Consider the following 16,486-nt stretch of genomic DNA (forward strand, 5'->3'; position numbering starts at 1 on the left):
ATACACACGTTACAAAACCTCCACCGTCATAAACTGAGCTGAAAGAGTTTACAATGAGTTATTCTGTAAGGCCACATTTACACGTTCAGGATTTTACATCAGTAAAAGCCAAAACTAGGAGTGGAAGAATCAGAGGAAAACTATAATTGAAACAAGTCACTACTTCTGTATCTATCACCCACTCCTGGTTTTGGTTTATAAATACCGATGCAAAATACTGACCAAATATTGAATGTGTGAGCGTGGCTTCAGGGTGATAATCAGAGATCATATTGGTGAGAAGTAGTGATGAGCGAGTATACTCGTTACTCGAGATTTCCCGAGCATGCTCGGGTGGTCTCCAATAATTTCGGCGTGCTCTGAGATTTAGTTTATGTCGACGGCGCTGCATGATTTGCGGCTGCTAGACAGCTTGAATACAAGCTGGGGATTGCCTGTTTGTTAGACAATCCCCACATGTATTCAAGCTGACTAGCAATCTCCGAGCACGCCAAAATACTCAGAGACCACCCGAGCATGCTCGGGAAATCTCGAGTAACGAGTATACTCGCTCATCACTAGTGAGAAGCCCAACACAGTGGCGACAATTTACTATTACGGTCTTAACATTCATCATCATCAGCTTAAGGGGCATTCACATGTCGTAGGCTTGCAGTTCAATGTTCGGTCTGCAGTTCAATGTTTTAATTGCTCACAAGAAGAATTTACCATTTCTTCTAGGATGATTTCCTTTTGTAAGCTATGCAAATTGCAGATTTGTAAATGGCAAGTTTTTTGAAAAGTTGCAAACAAAATTTCAAACTCATTTCAGGAAAGGGTTGGTGTAAAATTTCTAGACAGAAATGAAATATCTTAAGATGTACCGAATTTGCCAAACATTGTGTTTGATTCATTTGGAGCAAAAGCAGCAATACAAACACAAGCAAAACTGACTTTTAACATTCCCCTCATAATAATAATAATAATTTTATGTATATAGTGCCAACATATTCCACAGCGCTTTACAAATTATAGAGGGGACTTGTACAGACAATAGACATTACAGCATAACAGAAATCACAGTTCAAAATAGATACCAAGAGGAATGAGGGCCCTGCTCGCAAACTTACAAACTATGAGGAAAAGGGGAGACACGAGAGGTGGATGGCAACAATTGCTTTAGTTATTCGGACCGGCCATAGTGTAAGAATCCGGTGCTCATGTAAAGCTGCATGAACCAGTTACCTGCCTAAGTATGTAGCAGTACAGACACAGAGGGCTATTAACTGCATAAAGTGTATGAGAACATGACGTGAGGAACCTGATTATGGTTTAGGTTTAGCTAGGAATAGTTAGGTTAATGCGTTGAGGCGGTAGGCCAATCTGAACAAATGAGTTATAGGGCACGCTTAAAACTGTGGGGATTAATCGTATTAACCTGGGTAGTGCATTCCAAAGAATCGGCGCAGCACGTGTAAAGCCTTGGAGATGGGAGTGGGAGGTTCTGATTATTGGGGATGCTAACCTGAGGTCATTAGTGGAGCGGAGGGCACGGGTAGGGTGGTAGACTGAGACCAGAGAGGAGATGTAGGGTGGTGCTGAGCCATGGAGTGCTTTGTGGATGAGGGTAGTAGTTTTGTACTGGATTCTGGAGTGGATGGGTAGCCAGTGTAAGGACTGGCACAAGGTAGAGGCATCGGTGTAACGGTTGGTGAGGAATATGATTCTGGCTGCAGCATTCAGGACAGATTGGAGCGTGGAGAGTTTGGTAAAAGGGAGGCCGATTAGTAGAGAGTTACAATAGTCCAGACGAGAATGAATAAGTGAAACAGTAAGAGTTTTTGCAGAGTCGAAAGTAAGAAAAGGGCGAATTCTAGAAATGTTTTTGAGATGCAGATAAGAAGAGCGAGACAGTGATCGGATGTAGTGGGTGAATGAAAGCTCGGAATCAAGGATGACCCCAAGGCAGCGGGCATGTTTCTTTGGAGTAATGGTGGAACCGCACACGGAGGTGGCAATGTCAGGCAAAGATAGGTTAGTAGAGGGAGAAAACACGAGGAGTTCAGTTTTTGACAGGTTCAGTTTCAGATAGAGGGAGGACATGATGTTAGAGACAGCGGTATAATTTTCCATCTTAATTATTTGGAACCCAAAGAGGAGACATGTGTAAATTAATTTGGTTCAAAGAGAGATGGTGTGTTGGAAAGGAGTTATTGTAATGTTTTTCCATTTTTTTCGTCCATGTGATGATTATTCTGGATAACAGGTATATTACATGCCTTAAGAGGACATTGGAAATGGGTTGGTTTAATGTTTTTTCCTGTTTTTTTTTCACAATATGAGCATTATCTTACTATTATTGGTTGTGCAGTTCTGCTCAGAAACTGTAAAGCATTGGACATGTTTTTCCGAATAACAAATCACTGAAGCATTGACCCCTGAAATAAAGAAAGTGTATTAAAGTGTCACATAAATACCTGATATATTGATATTTCGCCACTTCCTTCTTCAACATGAAAAGTCTTGCTTGTTAGAGGGCCCTTATCGACAGCTACTATTGCCTAAAAACAATTATATTACGTAAATATTACTATTTCAATTTTTTTTGCATATTCTTAATATATGATGGTATAATTCAATAGTTAGACTATTCTAACTAAATAAAAAAAAATAAGTAAATGGGGGAATAATTATTATTGTCATAAAATGCATAAAATTGTGCAAATTGCAACAAATTTACAAGATTGACACAATTTCTAAAAATGATAAATTTGGCACCATCCAAGTTAGAGCCTTCAATAGAACAAACTGGAATGCCTATGCTAAATAATGGTGTGCAATGTTTATAAATTTTGCATAATTTATTACTTTTTTTTACCCATGTCCATTTTTTGAGATACCTTTCAAAACTGCCCTGAAAAGTGCTGAAAATGTTAAAAGCATACTACATTTGTCAAATACTTCATTATTTTGGTGCACTTTGCTTTATTATACATTACATTTACATTCATTCCCTACAGAGCTGCCGAGCTGATCCAGCTTTTTCCGTTAGCCACATGGAGAATGAATGAAGCAGTGGTTAGATATGCACACTGCAGCATTATTCTAATGCAGATAAAAGTTCCATGTTCTGCTGATTGGTACTCATCCCCGCGGTCAGATCCCCACAATAATTTATCACCGATCATTAGTTTTCCCCGGGAACCCCTTTTATTATGATACAGTGTCATTGCTTAGTTTAAGGGGGGTGCTTTGGTAGTTGTTTGCCGTCTTAGCAAAGATTCTAAAGAATCTGCCCAAGATTAAAGGCAATAGTAGGCTGAACCCAGATTGACTGGCTATCTAATGTGTATAGGGTCTTCCCAACTGTCCCCCAACAGATTATGTCAAGGAACAGAAGGCTGTTGGAATTCAATTGTCCAATCCTTTTGTTAAATGAGCAGCTAAGCACCCATCAGATGATTCTGGCAACGGTTCTCTCATAGAGAACAGAAGAAGACTCAGCTGAGCCAAGTGTTTCTTTTATGGAACAGTTGGGAGAGATAGCTGTCAACAAACGATCAACCAACAGCTATCTAAATGTGTATAGCCGTCTTAAGTTTGATTAGAGCACATCTTCCAACTATCCTAACAACAAACCCAATTCCTCATTAAACTCCCATGTGAGAACAAGGACAAGGTCAGGATGGAAGAAAACTTTGACTCTGCATTACTGAGGCTCTAAGCTTCTAAGAACCTTCAAAGAATATCTTGGGGGCATACTGCATTCGAGGAGCTCTTTTTGGCACCTAAGAGGTTTGACAACTCTTCTGGGAGTCCCAGAGGTCTCCCCATTTCTAGAACCATATCAGATCTTCCATGAAAGTTGACAAGTATGATGAAATATACTGCACCTATACATTTTATGGCTCATAAATGAGAGAGACATAAAAGAATGCTCTATCATAAGCTGTTAGAGAGCAATGGACCCATGCACTGCTCTTGCCCTGAGACCAGTAGCATAGCTACTGGGGGGGGGCAGAGGGGGCCACTGGGAGCCGCGACATGAAGGGGTCACATGAAGGGGCCCACTGGGAGCCGGCACTGCCACTTCCGTGATGAGGCACAATACAGCACAGGAGGAGAGCAGTATAATGCCTGCTCCCCTGCCTGACTGAGATTCTGCGCGCTGGCAGCACAGTGGCCAGTTGCACATCTCCCTCCTGCACTGTATTGTGCTGACTGACCTCAGGAGCTTCTCCCAGGCCGCAGGTTTCTTCCATCTGCGTGCACGCTGGGATTGGCTCAGGGCAGGCACGCTGGGTCCTAGTGCCCACCTGCATTTCACTCAGATACTTCCTGGTCCTGCTGCAAATGTCATTGGTAAGTGAGGTCCTGGGGATCAAATGCATTAAATTGATAGGCATGTCAGTCACTGGGGGGTAAATGTGAGAGGATGGGGGTGTTGTGGGGGCTTAGGTGGGGGAGGGGGACAGGGCACTGGGGGGGGTGAATGTGAGAAGATAAGGGTATTGTGAGGTCTGAGGTGGGTGAGGGGCAACAACACTGAGGGGCTGATTATTATACGGTTTTGTTAAGAGACAATACGCACTCCATCACATGTAATAGTTGTTCTCTGGGAAGGGGAGGTAGGGGGGCATATTATACTTACCAGCTGGGTAAGCCATGAGCTGCATCACATTTAAAGCATTACTGCAGCATTTTTTGTTATTTCACCGCTGGAGTGGCGCTTTAAGGCACACGGTGCGGATTTTGCTGCGGATCCGCAGCAGTTTCCCATGAGTTTACAGTTCAATGTAAACCTATTGGAAACCGAAAACGCTGTGCACATGCTGCGGAAAAAACCGCGCGGAAACGCAGCGGTTTACAATCCGCAGCATGTCACTTCTTTTGTGCAGAATCGCGGCGATTCTGCACACATAGAAATGCATTGATCCGCTTACTTCCCGCATGGGGCTGTGCCCACAATACGGGAGGTAAGCGAATAATGTGCGGATGGTACCCGGGGTGGAGGAGAGGAGACTCTCCTCCAGGCCCTGGGAACCATAGTGTAAAAAAAAAAAGAATTAAAATAAAAAATAATGATATACTCACCTCTCAGCGCTGCACGCGGCCGTCCGGTCGCAGGGTTGCTGTGCGAGCAGGGCCTGTGATGACCTCGCGGTCACATGATCGTGACGTCACGAAGGTCCTTCTCGCACAGCATCTTTGGAACTGGACCGCCGCGTGCAGCGCCGAGGAGATCGGGACGTCAGAGGGTGAGTATAACCATTTTTTTAATCATTTTTAACATTACTATTGATGCTGCATATTGCTGCATATGCAGCATCAATAGTAGGAGTAAACCCGCAGCGGAAACCGCAAGACAAACCGCGATAAATCTGCAGGGATAACCGCAGCGGTTTTGCCCTGCAGATTTATCAAATCCGCTGCGGGAGAACCCGAAGGGACCCTTCCTACTTGACCGCTATATGGTGCCGCCTATTACAGTGATGAATATGCGGCTCCACCCCTACGGGAGGTGGAGCCGCATATTCATCACTGTAATAGGCGGCACCACGTGACCGCTCATACAGGAGAAGCTGCGGTGAGAGAAGGAAGCAGCACCAGCGAGGGAGCCAGGTAAGGGTGTGGGAGGGGGTTGGGGACAGGAATCTTTTTTCTAAAGAAAAAAGGAATGTAGTCAGCTTACCGGTCTTAGGCTGAATCTGGGCTGAAAGTATATCCCGGTACACTTCAGAATTCATCCGGCTACTCTTGTCTACTCTTATGTCATCAATAAACACAAGTGACCCAGTGCCATTGAAAGCCATGCATGCCCATGCCATCACGTTGCCTCCACCATGTTTTACAGAGGATGTGGTGTGCCTTGGATCATGTGCCGTTCCCTTTCTTCTCCAAACTTTTTTCTTTCCATCATTCTGGTACAGGTTGATCTTTGTCTCATCTGTCCATAGAATACTTTTCCAGAACTGAGCTGGCTTCTTGAGGTGTTTTTCTGCAAATTTAACTCTGGCCTGTCTATTTTTGGTATTGATGAATGGTTTGCATCTAGATGTGAACCCTTTGTATTTACTGTCATGGAGTCTTCTCTTTACTGTTGACTTAGAGACAGATACACCTACTTCACTGAGAGTGTTCTGGACTTCAGTTGATGTTGTGAATGGGTTCTTCTTCACCAAATTAAGTATGCGGCGATCATCCACCACTGTTGTCATCCGTGGACGCCCAGGCCTTTTTGAGTTCCCAAGCTCACCAGTCAATTCCTTTTTTCTCAGAATGTACCCAACTGTTGATTTTGCTACTCCAAGCATGTCTGCTATCTCTCTGATGGATTTTTTCTTTTTTTTCAGCCTCAGGATGTTCTGCTTCACCTCAATTGAGAGTTCCTTTGACCGCATGTTGTCTGCTCACAGCAACAGCTTCCAAATGCAAAACCACACACCTGGAATCCACCCCTGACCTTTTAACTACTTCATTGATTACAGGTTAACGAGGGAGACGCCTTCAGAGTTAACTGCAGCCCTTAGAGTCCATTGTCCAATTACTTTTGGTCCCTTGAAAAAGAGGACGCTATGCATTACAGAGCTATGATTCCTAATCCCTTTCTCCGATTTGGATGTGGAAACTATCATATTGCAGCTGGGAGTGTGCACTTTCAGCCCATATTATATATATAATTGTATTTCTGAACATGTTTTTGTAAACAGCTAAAATAACAAAATTTGTGTCACTGTCCAAATATTTCTGGCCCTAACTGTACGTGTGCACTTGACAAACACCATTGATGGTGTTTGTCAAGTGCACACGTATGTTTTTAATATAGTAAATAAAAGTTACATTTTATGGTTATTTTGGAAATTGCCTTTTGGGGATTTTTCTGTGAGTTGAGTTTCAAGCTACCCTAAGCATTTATATGATATACTGTGAGACTTTATTAGACAACTAAAGCGATAAAAAGTTCTTCAACAAGAAAAATCTTTACATAGCAAACACCTGGCACACCAGTGAGGAGGATCAACGCGATTCAACTATGAAGTCTTACTCATGATCATGAGTAAGACTTCATAGTTGAAACGCGTTGATCCTCCTCACTGGTGTGCCAGGTGTTTGCTATGTAAAGATTTTTCTTGTTGAAGAACTTTTTATCGCTTTAGTTGTCTAATAAAGTCTCACAAAGTCTGAACTGCCTCCACCTCCAGCTGGATCATTTCTCTTTTTGTCTTCTTTTTTTTAAACATACATACAAAAAAAAGAGTTTTCATATCTTCTCTCCAGCGAACGATGCTGGAGAGAAGAAATGATTAGCGGCTTCAGCACCAGATGCAGGGGACAGCGCTTAACTCTAGCACTGTCTCCTGCACGGTGCGTGTGGTCCTCAGTCGGCACACGGGCGGCACATGGATGCCGCACATGTGCCACACTGATGTGCCACATAAACGCACGGACACACGGACACGGATAATTCCGGTACCGATTTTTCTGGTACCGGAATTATCTGGACGTGTGAGACTGGCCTTATGCTGTGTTTTGTATAGGGGAGCTGTGGGGGCATTATACTATGTATAGGGAAGCTGTGGGATCATAATATTGTCTATAGGGTAGCTGTGGGGGCATTATACTGTGTATAGAAAAGCTGTGGGCTCATCATACTGTGTATAGGGGAGCAGTGGGGACATCATACTGTGTACAGGGAAGCTGTGGAATCATCATACTGTGTAGATGGGAGCTGTGTGCTCATTATACTGTGTATAGGGGAGCAGTGGGGACATCATACTGTGCATAGGGAAGCTGTGGAATCATCATATTGTGTATAGGGGAGCTGTAGGGGTATTATACTGTGTATAGGAAAGCTGTGGACCCACCATACTGTGTATAGTCAAGCTGTACATGGAGGCTACGTAGGGGACATTATTAAATGTTAAGTGGGCACTTAAACATTATTGTTATTGGGGCACTCAGAGCACTGAGACCATCAAAATTTCATATGTGGTATTATTACTTTTTAGGGACAAAATGTGGAGGGCACTAGCACAGGGCATTAGTGTTTTCTAGGGGTGAATTTTATTATCTAGAGAGCACAAAGGAGTCATTATTACTATGTAAGGGGCTCAGTGGTGGCATTATTATGTGGGGCGGCACCATTATTGTAATACACAGCAGGTGTGGTAATAGGGACACACACGGCAGCAGTGGCTCAGTATTGGGGTATCAGCAGAATGATTAGGTTGCGCAGGTTGGGAATAGATATGGACGGTGCTGGAAATGTGAGACGTATGATGTGTCTTTGTTGTAATCTCTGCAGACAAGTCCTGGCTGGAGAAGTTCTTACGTTGCTCTGGGCCAGATGGAAAAGATGGGAAAAGTGAACGACTCCATAAGAAAGACCATCGGCTGTAAGTCACCATCTAAAACTGTCCAGTGATCTCTTATATGGTCTGCAAGACTGGTATCTACCACTATATGGTCTCCATATAGTAATATCAGTGTTCGTTTTTGTCTATAGATGTTTTTTCAGTCAGAGTGCGGTCATCTGCTGACGTTCCTCTATGCTCACAATTAGGGTGCACCACATAGCTGTAGTCAGGGGTACCTGGTTAGGGGCCCACTCAGATTTTTCGCCCCCCCCCCTTCCCTAAGCTAAAACCCTAGCTACGCCTCTGCCCGAGACCCTTTGATGTCTGTGTCCGCTCCGGCATTAAACCTCTAGAAAACCTCTTCACCATAGTAACATAACAGAGAATTATTGTTGAGAAAACATTTCTCCTGCTTTTCTTCCAATATAACAGCCAGTAGGGTTTATTATCCATATTATGAAATGTTTTTATTGCTCTGCCAGATTCGTACCAGTTTAGTAATGGCCATGACCAATTTATTGCAGAGGCCCCTTCCTTTAAATACACCTGACAAAGCCAGAGATTCGTAAGGTTCAAAGTCTACGATCGGTATCGAGGCAACACATATTCTCCCCTCTCTCATAGTAGTGTCAGGCTGTAAAAGTTTTAATGGTCTGTTTACCTATTACTCACTGTGAATTTTTACAGATAAAACAGCAAGGTTTTTAGAGCAATAAATCGATGATCTAGTCTCAAGACCAAGTAATATATATGTTATGGTACATATATGTACTAGAAGTTAGTTGTGAGACATCACATATACCGTGTATACAGTATTACAGTTAGTGTAACATTCTTAATCCTTTAATAGTGTAGATATAAGTAATACAAATACTCTCGTTGAAGAAGGAGTATAATTTTAGCCAATAATTGTACGCTATCCAATGAACTAGAAATATCTTGATAAAAGATTTAGGGATGAGTATTATGCAGAATATTTTACAAAAGAGGAAGGAAAGGAGCTTGATGTAATTTTTGATTGAAATGAGGCTCAACGGAGAGGGAAGGATAGCGAAACCTGGAAAGACTGAAAGAGATCCGCACATGTAGTGGCAGAATTTGTGGGGAACTCTTTCCGCTCACCATTTTCCCCTTCCTTGGCATACTCAACTTAAGGAGAAAATGTCACCAGGTCAAAAGTTTCCAGGTTTTTTGCCCTTTTTTTCCATTCCCATTGATCCTATGAATATTCTGTGCATTTTTTCTCTAAATCTGACATATCGCTCCAGAGACATGGGTCTTTTTATTTAGTGCTATGTTTTTGGTCTTTGCCAAGGGGGCAGTGTTCATAGGGTAGTTATGCAGAGCAGCCCAAATACACACCCCAGAGAAACCTGTGAGAGAAGTCCCAATAATCATAAAAATGTAATATAATGATCATAAAAATTATAGGCAAATAAAAAAGGGGAGATATCTCTGGAACAGTTTTGGGAACCAAAAAAAAATCTGAAAACTCAGGGGAGCAGTGGGAATGAAATAAACGCAAAACCGGGCCACTTTTGACCTGGTGCCAGGTCCACTTTAACTCATCATAAAGATATTGGTTTGATTCTATTATCTCCTATTTATTTTGTATTTAGCTGGTATAGATTCATTGTTTGTACTAAATTGTGTTTGGTTTCCTAGATGATAAAGGCTATGCTAGATATTGTGTTAACTGTATGTCTTAAGTCAGGGGGTTTGGAGAATGGGTTTTTGAACGCTTATCAGGACACTTGATAATTTTTAGACTGGATGTAATTTTTGGGTAATGTAAATGTTTTTTGCTGTTTGTGTTCTTTTTTTTTACAAAGACTGGCAGTTGCTTCCTATTGTACGATGTTAGTATCATTTTATTATTTTTGATAGGCAGTATTCTTGTAACACATCCTCCAACTGGCGGACACAGACTGAAGAGGGCTCTTGTGCAAGAACAATATATGGGATTTTTGTAGTCCAATATTGCATCATAATGAACAATTGCACCTTCTTTGGATGGGGAAATTGGCCCTGTTGCCTCTTGTGGCACCAATGGTATGTCCATCTCTTCATCCTCCTTTTTGCTTTTAAATATAAAACATTTAGCAAGCGCACCCCAGGGTCGGGGTATAAACTAATGTGATAAATTATGCACATCTTCTCAGTACCTTGACTAAGTTTTGCCTGCCTAACTATTAGACAAAGTGAATAAATGCGAGTCACAATTTTAAAAAGGCGCAGAGGAAAAGTTTCAAATGGATAGCTCCACTCGAGCTTGGCTTGATTGACAGCTTCCCTTTTTATTTCTGCATTTTATCGGCGAATACTTCTCCCTGTGCCAGACTCTTTTTAAAATCATATTTCTTCATAAACTTTAAAGCACAAAACATAAGACCCAATTCGTCAAGTCTGACATGATGTACCCAAGGCTTTACGAAGTTTGCACTGGAGTAAGATGTATCTATTTTATTATGATGCGCCTCTTAATTAAATTGGTTTCCCTTTCAACTGCGGTGTTCCACAACCAGAAATATACTCCATTCAGGGGGCTGGGGTACGTTTTTGGCGTAATTTGCTCCACTCCTGTGTGGTAAATTATGATGACATTTTTGGGCCATCATGGCTGAGCCCCACATGCGCCCCACCTACGTTTAAGAAAGTTGGCAGAGCTGGCCAGGACTGCAGTAAAAATGCCAAAATATTCAAAATTTTAATGTTACCACATTTTAAGCAACTTTAAGCCAGAAAGGTAAAAAAATCAATAAATCGATCACCAAGCTCTACCGCTGTCCTATTTAAATCCCAGCGTTACAGATTCAATCACCAACAAAGATAAAAATCCAATGATTGATCATTCATTTGTACTGCATCCCATTTACCCACCAGCCTTGCAGATTCAAGCCCCAACATTACAGATAAAAGTCAGTAGACACAGTGGGCAATTAAAAGAAATAATAAAAAAAAAACTATGACTAAGCAATTGATTTCTCGTCAATCAGTTGATCATTTAGCAGAATAAAGTTCAACAATGCACCAGATATTTTGCAGAAGAATTAAAAATGCAAATATTGGATTTTTTTTTATTATTCCATGTGTGTGGCTTTCATTAAATGTTCATTCAATGACTATAGTCATTCAATAAGAAGACGTAGGCAACAAGGAACATAAGAGATAAGGCAGAACCACACCTTAGTCAGGATCTATCAGCCACTCCTTGGTCACTTAGCACCAAGTCAATCAATATGGCTTCCCACAGTCTAGTCTGTCCCTGTCGTTCACTTACATGATACAATAGCCTTATATATAAAAATAAAATAATCATTTAACAATGCCTTAAAAGCAATACTTACTCCATTTCCTATACAATATAAAGTCCAAAAGTAAAAAGATGGAACGTCCTTGTTTCCTAACACTGTTTTCTATTGAGCTCCTAGCAGGAAAAGGGTCCCAAAGGCCACAAATGAGGCCATCAGCCTTCACTCCTTGAAAAAGCCACTTAGGCGAAACGTACGTTGGAGTCGGAGTCCTTGAGGGTCACAGATCATCTTCACACTGGTACTAGTATTGCTCCAGAGGTTTTATGCACTTTCTTTGTCTTGATTAGACTATTTATTATGAAAGCATATGCACTTTATTAAGATGGATTGTCCATTTCTTTTTTCATCCATCTTCTGCACCTTGGAGGGCTATATATTATTTTTCTAGTATATATTTTTTATTATATGGATTTGGTCTCCTCATTCGGTATATCCTTTATATGCTGTAGTATTGTTAGTTGTTTCCTTTTTTGTACTGTTTTTTTGTTTGTTATTATTTTTTGTAATAAAATTATATTTTTATACCTTATTGTGATCATTGCCTTATGTTCACTTTGACATTGGTTTATATTGTAGACTATAGATGGGAACCTTGTCACACAATTTGCATTGGGGTCTGGGAACTTCAGGTTACACCCCTGTGCACAAATGTCCCATGTCATAGCTGACTGTCTCATAAAGACAACTTCTTTGAGAAGACCACCTCTGATTTGCGCAACACTTTGCTTGGGAGATTTTTATTGTTCCACCATTTCCTTTGTATTCGGATCACCTTATTTGATCTCTCTAGAAAACAATGTTTCAGGGCAATTTCGGGTAGCTGTCTCAAAGAATATTCATTGCAAAAATGTTATTCAAATGCCCATTTTTTCATAACTCCAGACCTTCTTAACAAAAGACGATGATGAAATCTTTATTTTGCCACCATGGTCATGTTCTATATTCCAACTATTATTTATTCAGTGTCAGAAATAAAATAAATTGTCAAAAACAAGTTAAAGACTTAGGTCTGGTATAGTTAGGATTTAGGCCAGGGTGATATTTTTCAAGGCAATGTAATTTATGTAAACTATAGTATCTGAGGAAGCCATCTCAGACACGTCAATGCTCACATCCACCCTTAAATCATAAAAGACATGGATGGGTCAAAGTCTTTTCTGTTCTTAGAAAAGGTGAGGAATGGAAAGACCCGCCAATTCTTACAGTACAAGACATAAATAAAGGTAAGGAAAAAATTACCTGAATACAGCATAACAGAATAAGAATATCTTTAAGCTTCGCCATCTTAAGTTACTTCATGGAAGTCCTAAAGAAAGAGGCATAGGATAAGGGTAATCCGGAGACGTGTGCCTTTGAACGTTGACTCAAAAGAAGAAAGCCATCTATTGGTGAATCAAATACAACCCGGGTTCAAAAGTTGAGCTTGGAGAGGCTGGGCGAGCAGATATGTCTTAACATAAGCAACTATAAGGAAATGACAGTAAATGAATCCTATGAGCTGATCCCAACCCAGAAGGCTAGTTATCCATTAATTCATAGGGCGGGCGTGAACTACATAGCTAGCAACTGAGCAGTTCTTTGTGAATGTCTATAGCTTAAATTACCAGCTGATTCCAGGATTTTTACTTACTTAACCTTGTATGACATTTTTCATTAATATTAATGTCAATTTTATTATTAATAGAATTAGGGAAATCTAATAATTTTATGGCTTTTGGGGCAAAAAATAAAATCGCAATTGTTTTATACTTCTATGAAATAGGTACAAAGCATATTGACACACTATTGAAGTTATATTATTCTTTCCTCTTTTGATTTAGGTGTCTTTTTTTTACCTTTGGTACACACACTGTTTGGGCACTAATGAACATTTTGCACAATATGGTCATGATGAACAAAAAATAGAAATGATCTATTACCACTGGATAAGCATGTGATTACTGTATATCTTATCTCCTGTTCTCATTGCTGTTGGGAGGGGGGGGGGCAATTTCTTGAGTCTTCATCATCAATTCTCAAATTTAATGGTGGGAATCCACAGTAGAACCCAGATGGTGGATCCCATTAAAATTAATGTGGTTGGTTTGGTGGGGCCAGTATTTGTTGTATGATGGATCGGTATAGCTTTCGGGCTTCCATTATGAACAGATATGACAATATAGTTGTGAACAAAGTGTAAAAACCTCATTTATTAATTTAATTGATATATGAATTTCTCCTGGGTTCAGCTGTTAGGGGAGTGCCCATTTCTTTTACTCAAAGAAAGAATAGGTATTGATAAGCAAGAGAGAATGATGCTATCTAAGTCATTTTGCATCTCAGAGTAGATCTGATCGTTCTGAACTCCCCCCATAGGGAATAGGTGTTATCGGCAAATCGGCAACATGTTTTGTTTTCTGGTTATCGACCTCTGTAAAAGATCCATAATTCTGCATGGACTTCACTAACACTAAGACAGTGGTCAGACAAACTTTCGAAAAGCCCAGATAGTGCTAGATTCATCTCCAGGTACTCTGCCCAAGGCAGATATTTCAGAAATATTTCAAAACAGGCAGAATAATCATCATAAAACAGTTTTTACAGCTTAAGATGTTGAATAAGTCAGGTTACGACCATCAGTAGTAGTGAGTCATGAGTGTTATCTCTCGAGACGAAGCAATAGATTCAATCTTCTGAGAATAGGAGTGTCCCAAGTGCGGGTCAAGTGCCAGCTAGATATAGAAAAAAGAGGCTACTAAGGTAGTTTTCTATATCCTATCGCATTTTAGTTTTTTACTGTTATTAGCCAAGCTGAGATATATTTACAAAAGTAAGAGGTTTATGAAGATGTAGAAGAAATGTAGTAAGATAGGAGGTATATGGGGAATGAATGAAGTGACAATAAATAAAAAGGACTGAGGTGCGAAAGTCCCTATCTGAGAACCTGTAGTGCTATATTTATAATACATTTTAGTAGCATTTTAACTTAATGTGAAGAAAAAAAAAAGGTAAAATGTGTACGTGACAAATATATGTGTAATTTCTATCGAATATTTATGTAGTTGTCTATCTTCAGGGAGGAAGTAAAGGGCTACAGTAATGTAAATCTCCAGCCACTCTGCCACATATTGAAATGCAGTGTGCTGACAGCACATAAATAAAGGTACTATACAGCATAGTATATTCACTTTTTTTTTTCAATTCTACACTATAAACTTCAGTTTATACATTGAGGTGCATATCCCAAAAGATACTAAAGTGGTACAATATTTCGATTGTCAATTCAAAAGAAAATGAAGGAAAGAATTATGAATGGAGGAGAAGGACAATACAATAATTGTCACATAGCTCAAGGATCAATAACGCTTTAATAAAGGGACAAGAGAAGGGGAAGCTGGTCAATAAGAGAACATAATCTACCAGTATTTAATAGTAAATCTATATACTTTTGCTTCAGATCCTTCTTTGCATTGGAGACCATACTATACCACTATTAACCCATTATTAGTTTCTCAAAAATTTGATTAGTATAGTCATTCGAACAGTTCACTGAGAAAAGGACAAAAATCAATAAAAGACATTACATATAAAACAGCCATATTTGCTACACCTTGTCCACACAAAATAGGATGCAGCAGACCCCCATGATAAAGGCGGGGTTGCACAGGTGCAAAATACTAATGGAACAACCACTAATTCTGGTGCTGGTACCTGTCCCCTCTGCTTCCGTTTCAGATGCCGGGTGACGTGGGTTGACTATAGAATACTCTGGATGAAAAAGAGAGGAAAGAATGCGATCACATCCACTGGTAAGTACAATGGTGGACTTCTTCATTAATTCAATTATTTAAAATATTACTCGTGTTGTTAAGACAAGACAACTTTAGTAATATTTTAAGGGATTGAATTATTAAAGAAGTCTACGATTTTACTTACCAGTGGATGTGATAGAATTCCTTCCTTTCTTTTTCATCCATATTATACTGCAAGTCAGCAATTGGAATGGCACCCAAGATAATAGGCACAGAGCATACACATGGCGAGTTCAGCATTCATTTTCTTTATTATTATAGGTAGCTCAGCTTTACTATTGGGACTTGTGATTCTGTTCAGTCCAGAAGCTCGGAAGCTAGGAAGTTGATTCCTGGCTAGTTAGTATTGCTGAGCAGAATTGCTCCCTACTTACTCCTGAGAGTAAGTGTCACAACGGTATGTTGTCGGGTGTCACGGGACCGGGGGGCTCCTCCCCTGTCCCTACCGCTAGGGGCGCCCTAGCTCACCCAGTTGCCGGATTACTTCTGATGGTGATGATGCCGGGACCACGTATCTTGCCTTAGCTCCTGAATCCGCCCTCAGTCTGTATCCTTCCCCCACCCAGGGAAGAGAGGAGTAGTAATGTACTGTAATGCAGCAACCAGACTAACAAGGTAACACAAACAGGGGTAACAAAAAATACCAAACATACAAATATACTCACACATACAACAGAGGAATGCACCAGGGAGTGAAGGATTGGGTTAAACCAAAGTAAGAGCTGAAAAGAAATTATCACACACTCAAAACCTAGCAACAGTCACTGATAAATCCACCAAACTCCTTTTCCAATAATAGCCACTAACAAGCTCCAGCCATGCAGCAAAAGCTGACTCTGACAATGAGTGCGAACCAGGGCCCAGGTTATATAGGAGATGGGAGTGGCTGACAGTGCCCAGCTGAGCTTAAATGGAGGAAAGCTTCCAGGAGCTCTTATCTAAGCAGATTAACCCCTGCACTGCTAAAAGAAACTTTAATATGAAGGTGAAGTGCTTCTAATCAGTACAGGAGTAGGAGAAATCAGACGCCAGATGCGGTCTTCTG

General features: G+C 40.6%; 1 protein-coding gene across 1 annotated transcript in view; it reads right to left on the reverse strand.

Moving 5' to 3' along the window:
• Positions 1-13,068, reverse strand: part of CDH17 (cadherin 17) — a 106,704-nt gene extending 93,636 nt beyond the window's left edge. The window contains exons 1-2 of the mRNA XM_069731707.1: positions 12,890-13,068; positions 2,457-2,540 (exon numbers count right to left, since the gene is read on the reverse strand). Of these exons, the coding sequence (XP_069587808.1) occupies positions 2,457-2,540; positions 12,890-12,934 (129 nt within the window). The 5' untranslated portion in view covers positions 12,935-13,068. The remainder of the gene's footprint in view (positions 1-2,456; positions 2,541-12,889) is intronic.
• Positions 13,069-16,486: the final 3,418 nt, after the last annotated feature.

Source organism: Ranitomeya imitator, chromosome 6, assembly GCF_032444005.1.
Source record: "Ranitomeya imitator isolate aRanImi1 chromosome 6, aRanImi1.pri, whole genome shotgun sequence".
Taxonomy (NCBI): Eukaryota; Metazoa; Chordata; class Amphibia; order Anura; family Dendrobatidae; genus Ranitomeya; species Ranitomeya imitator.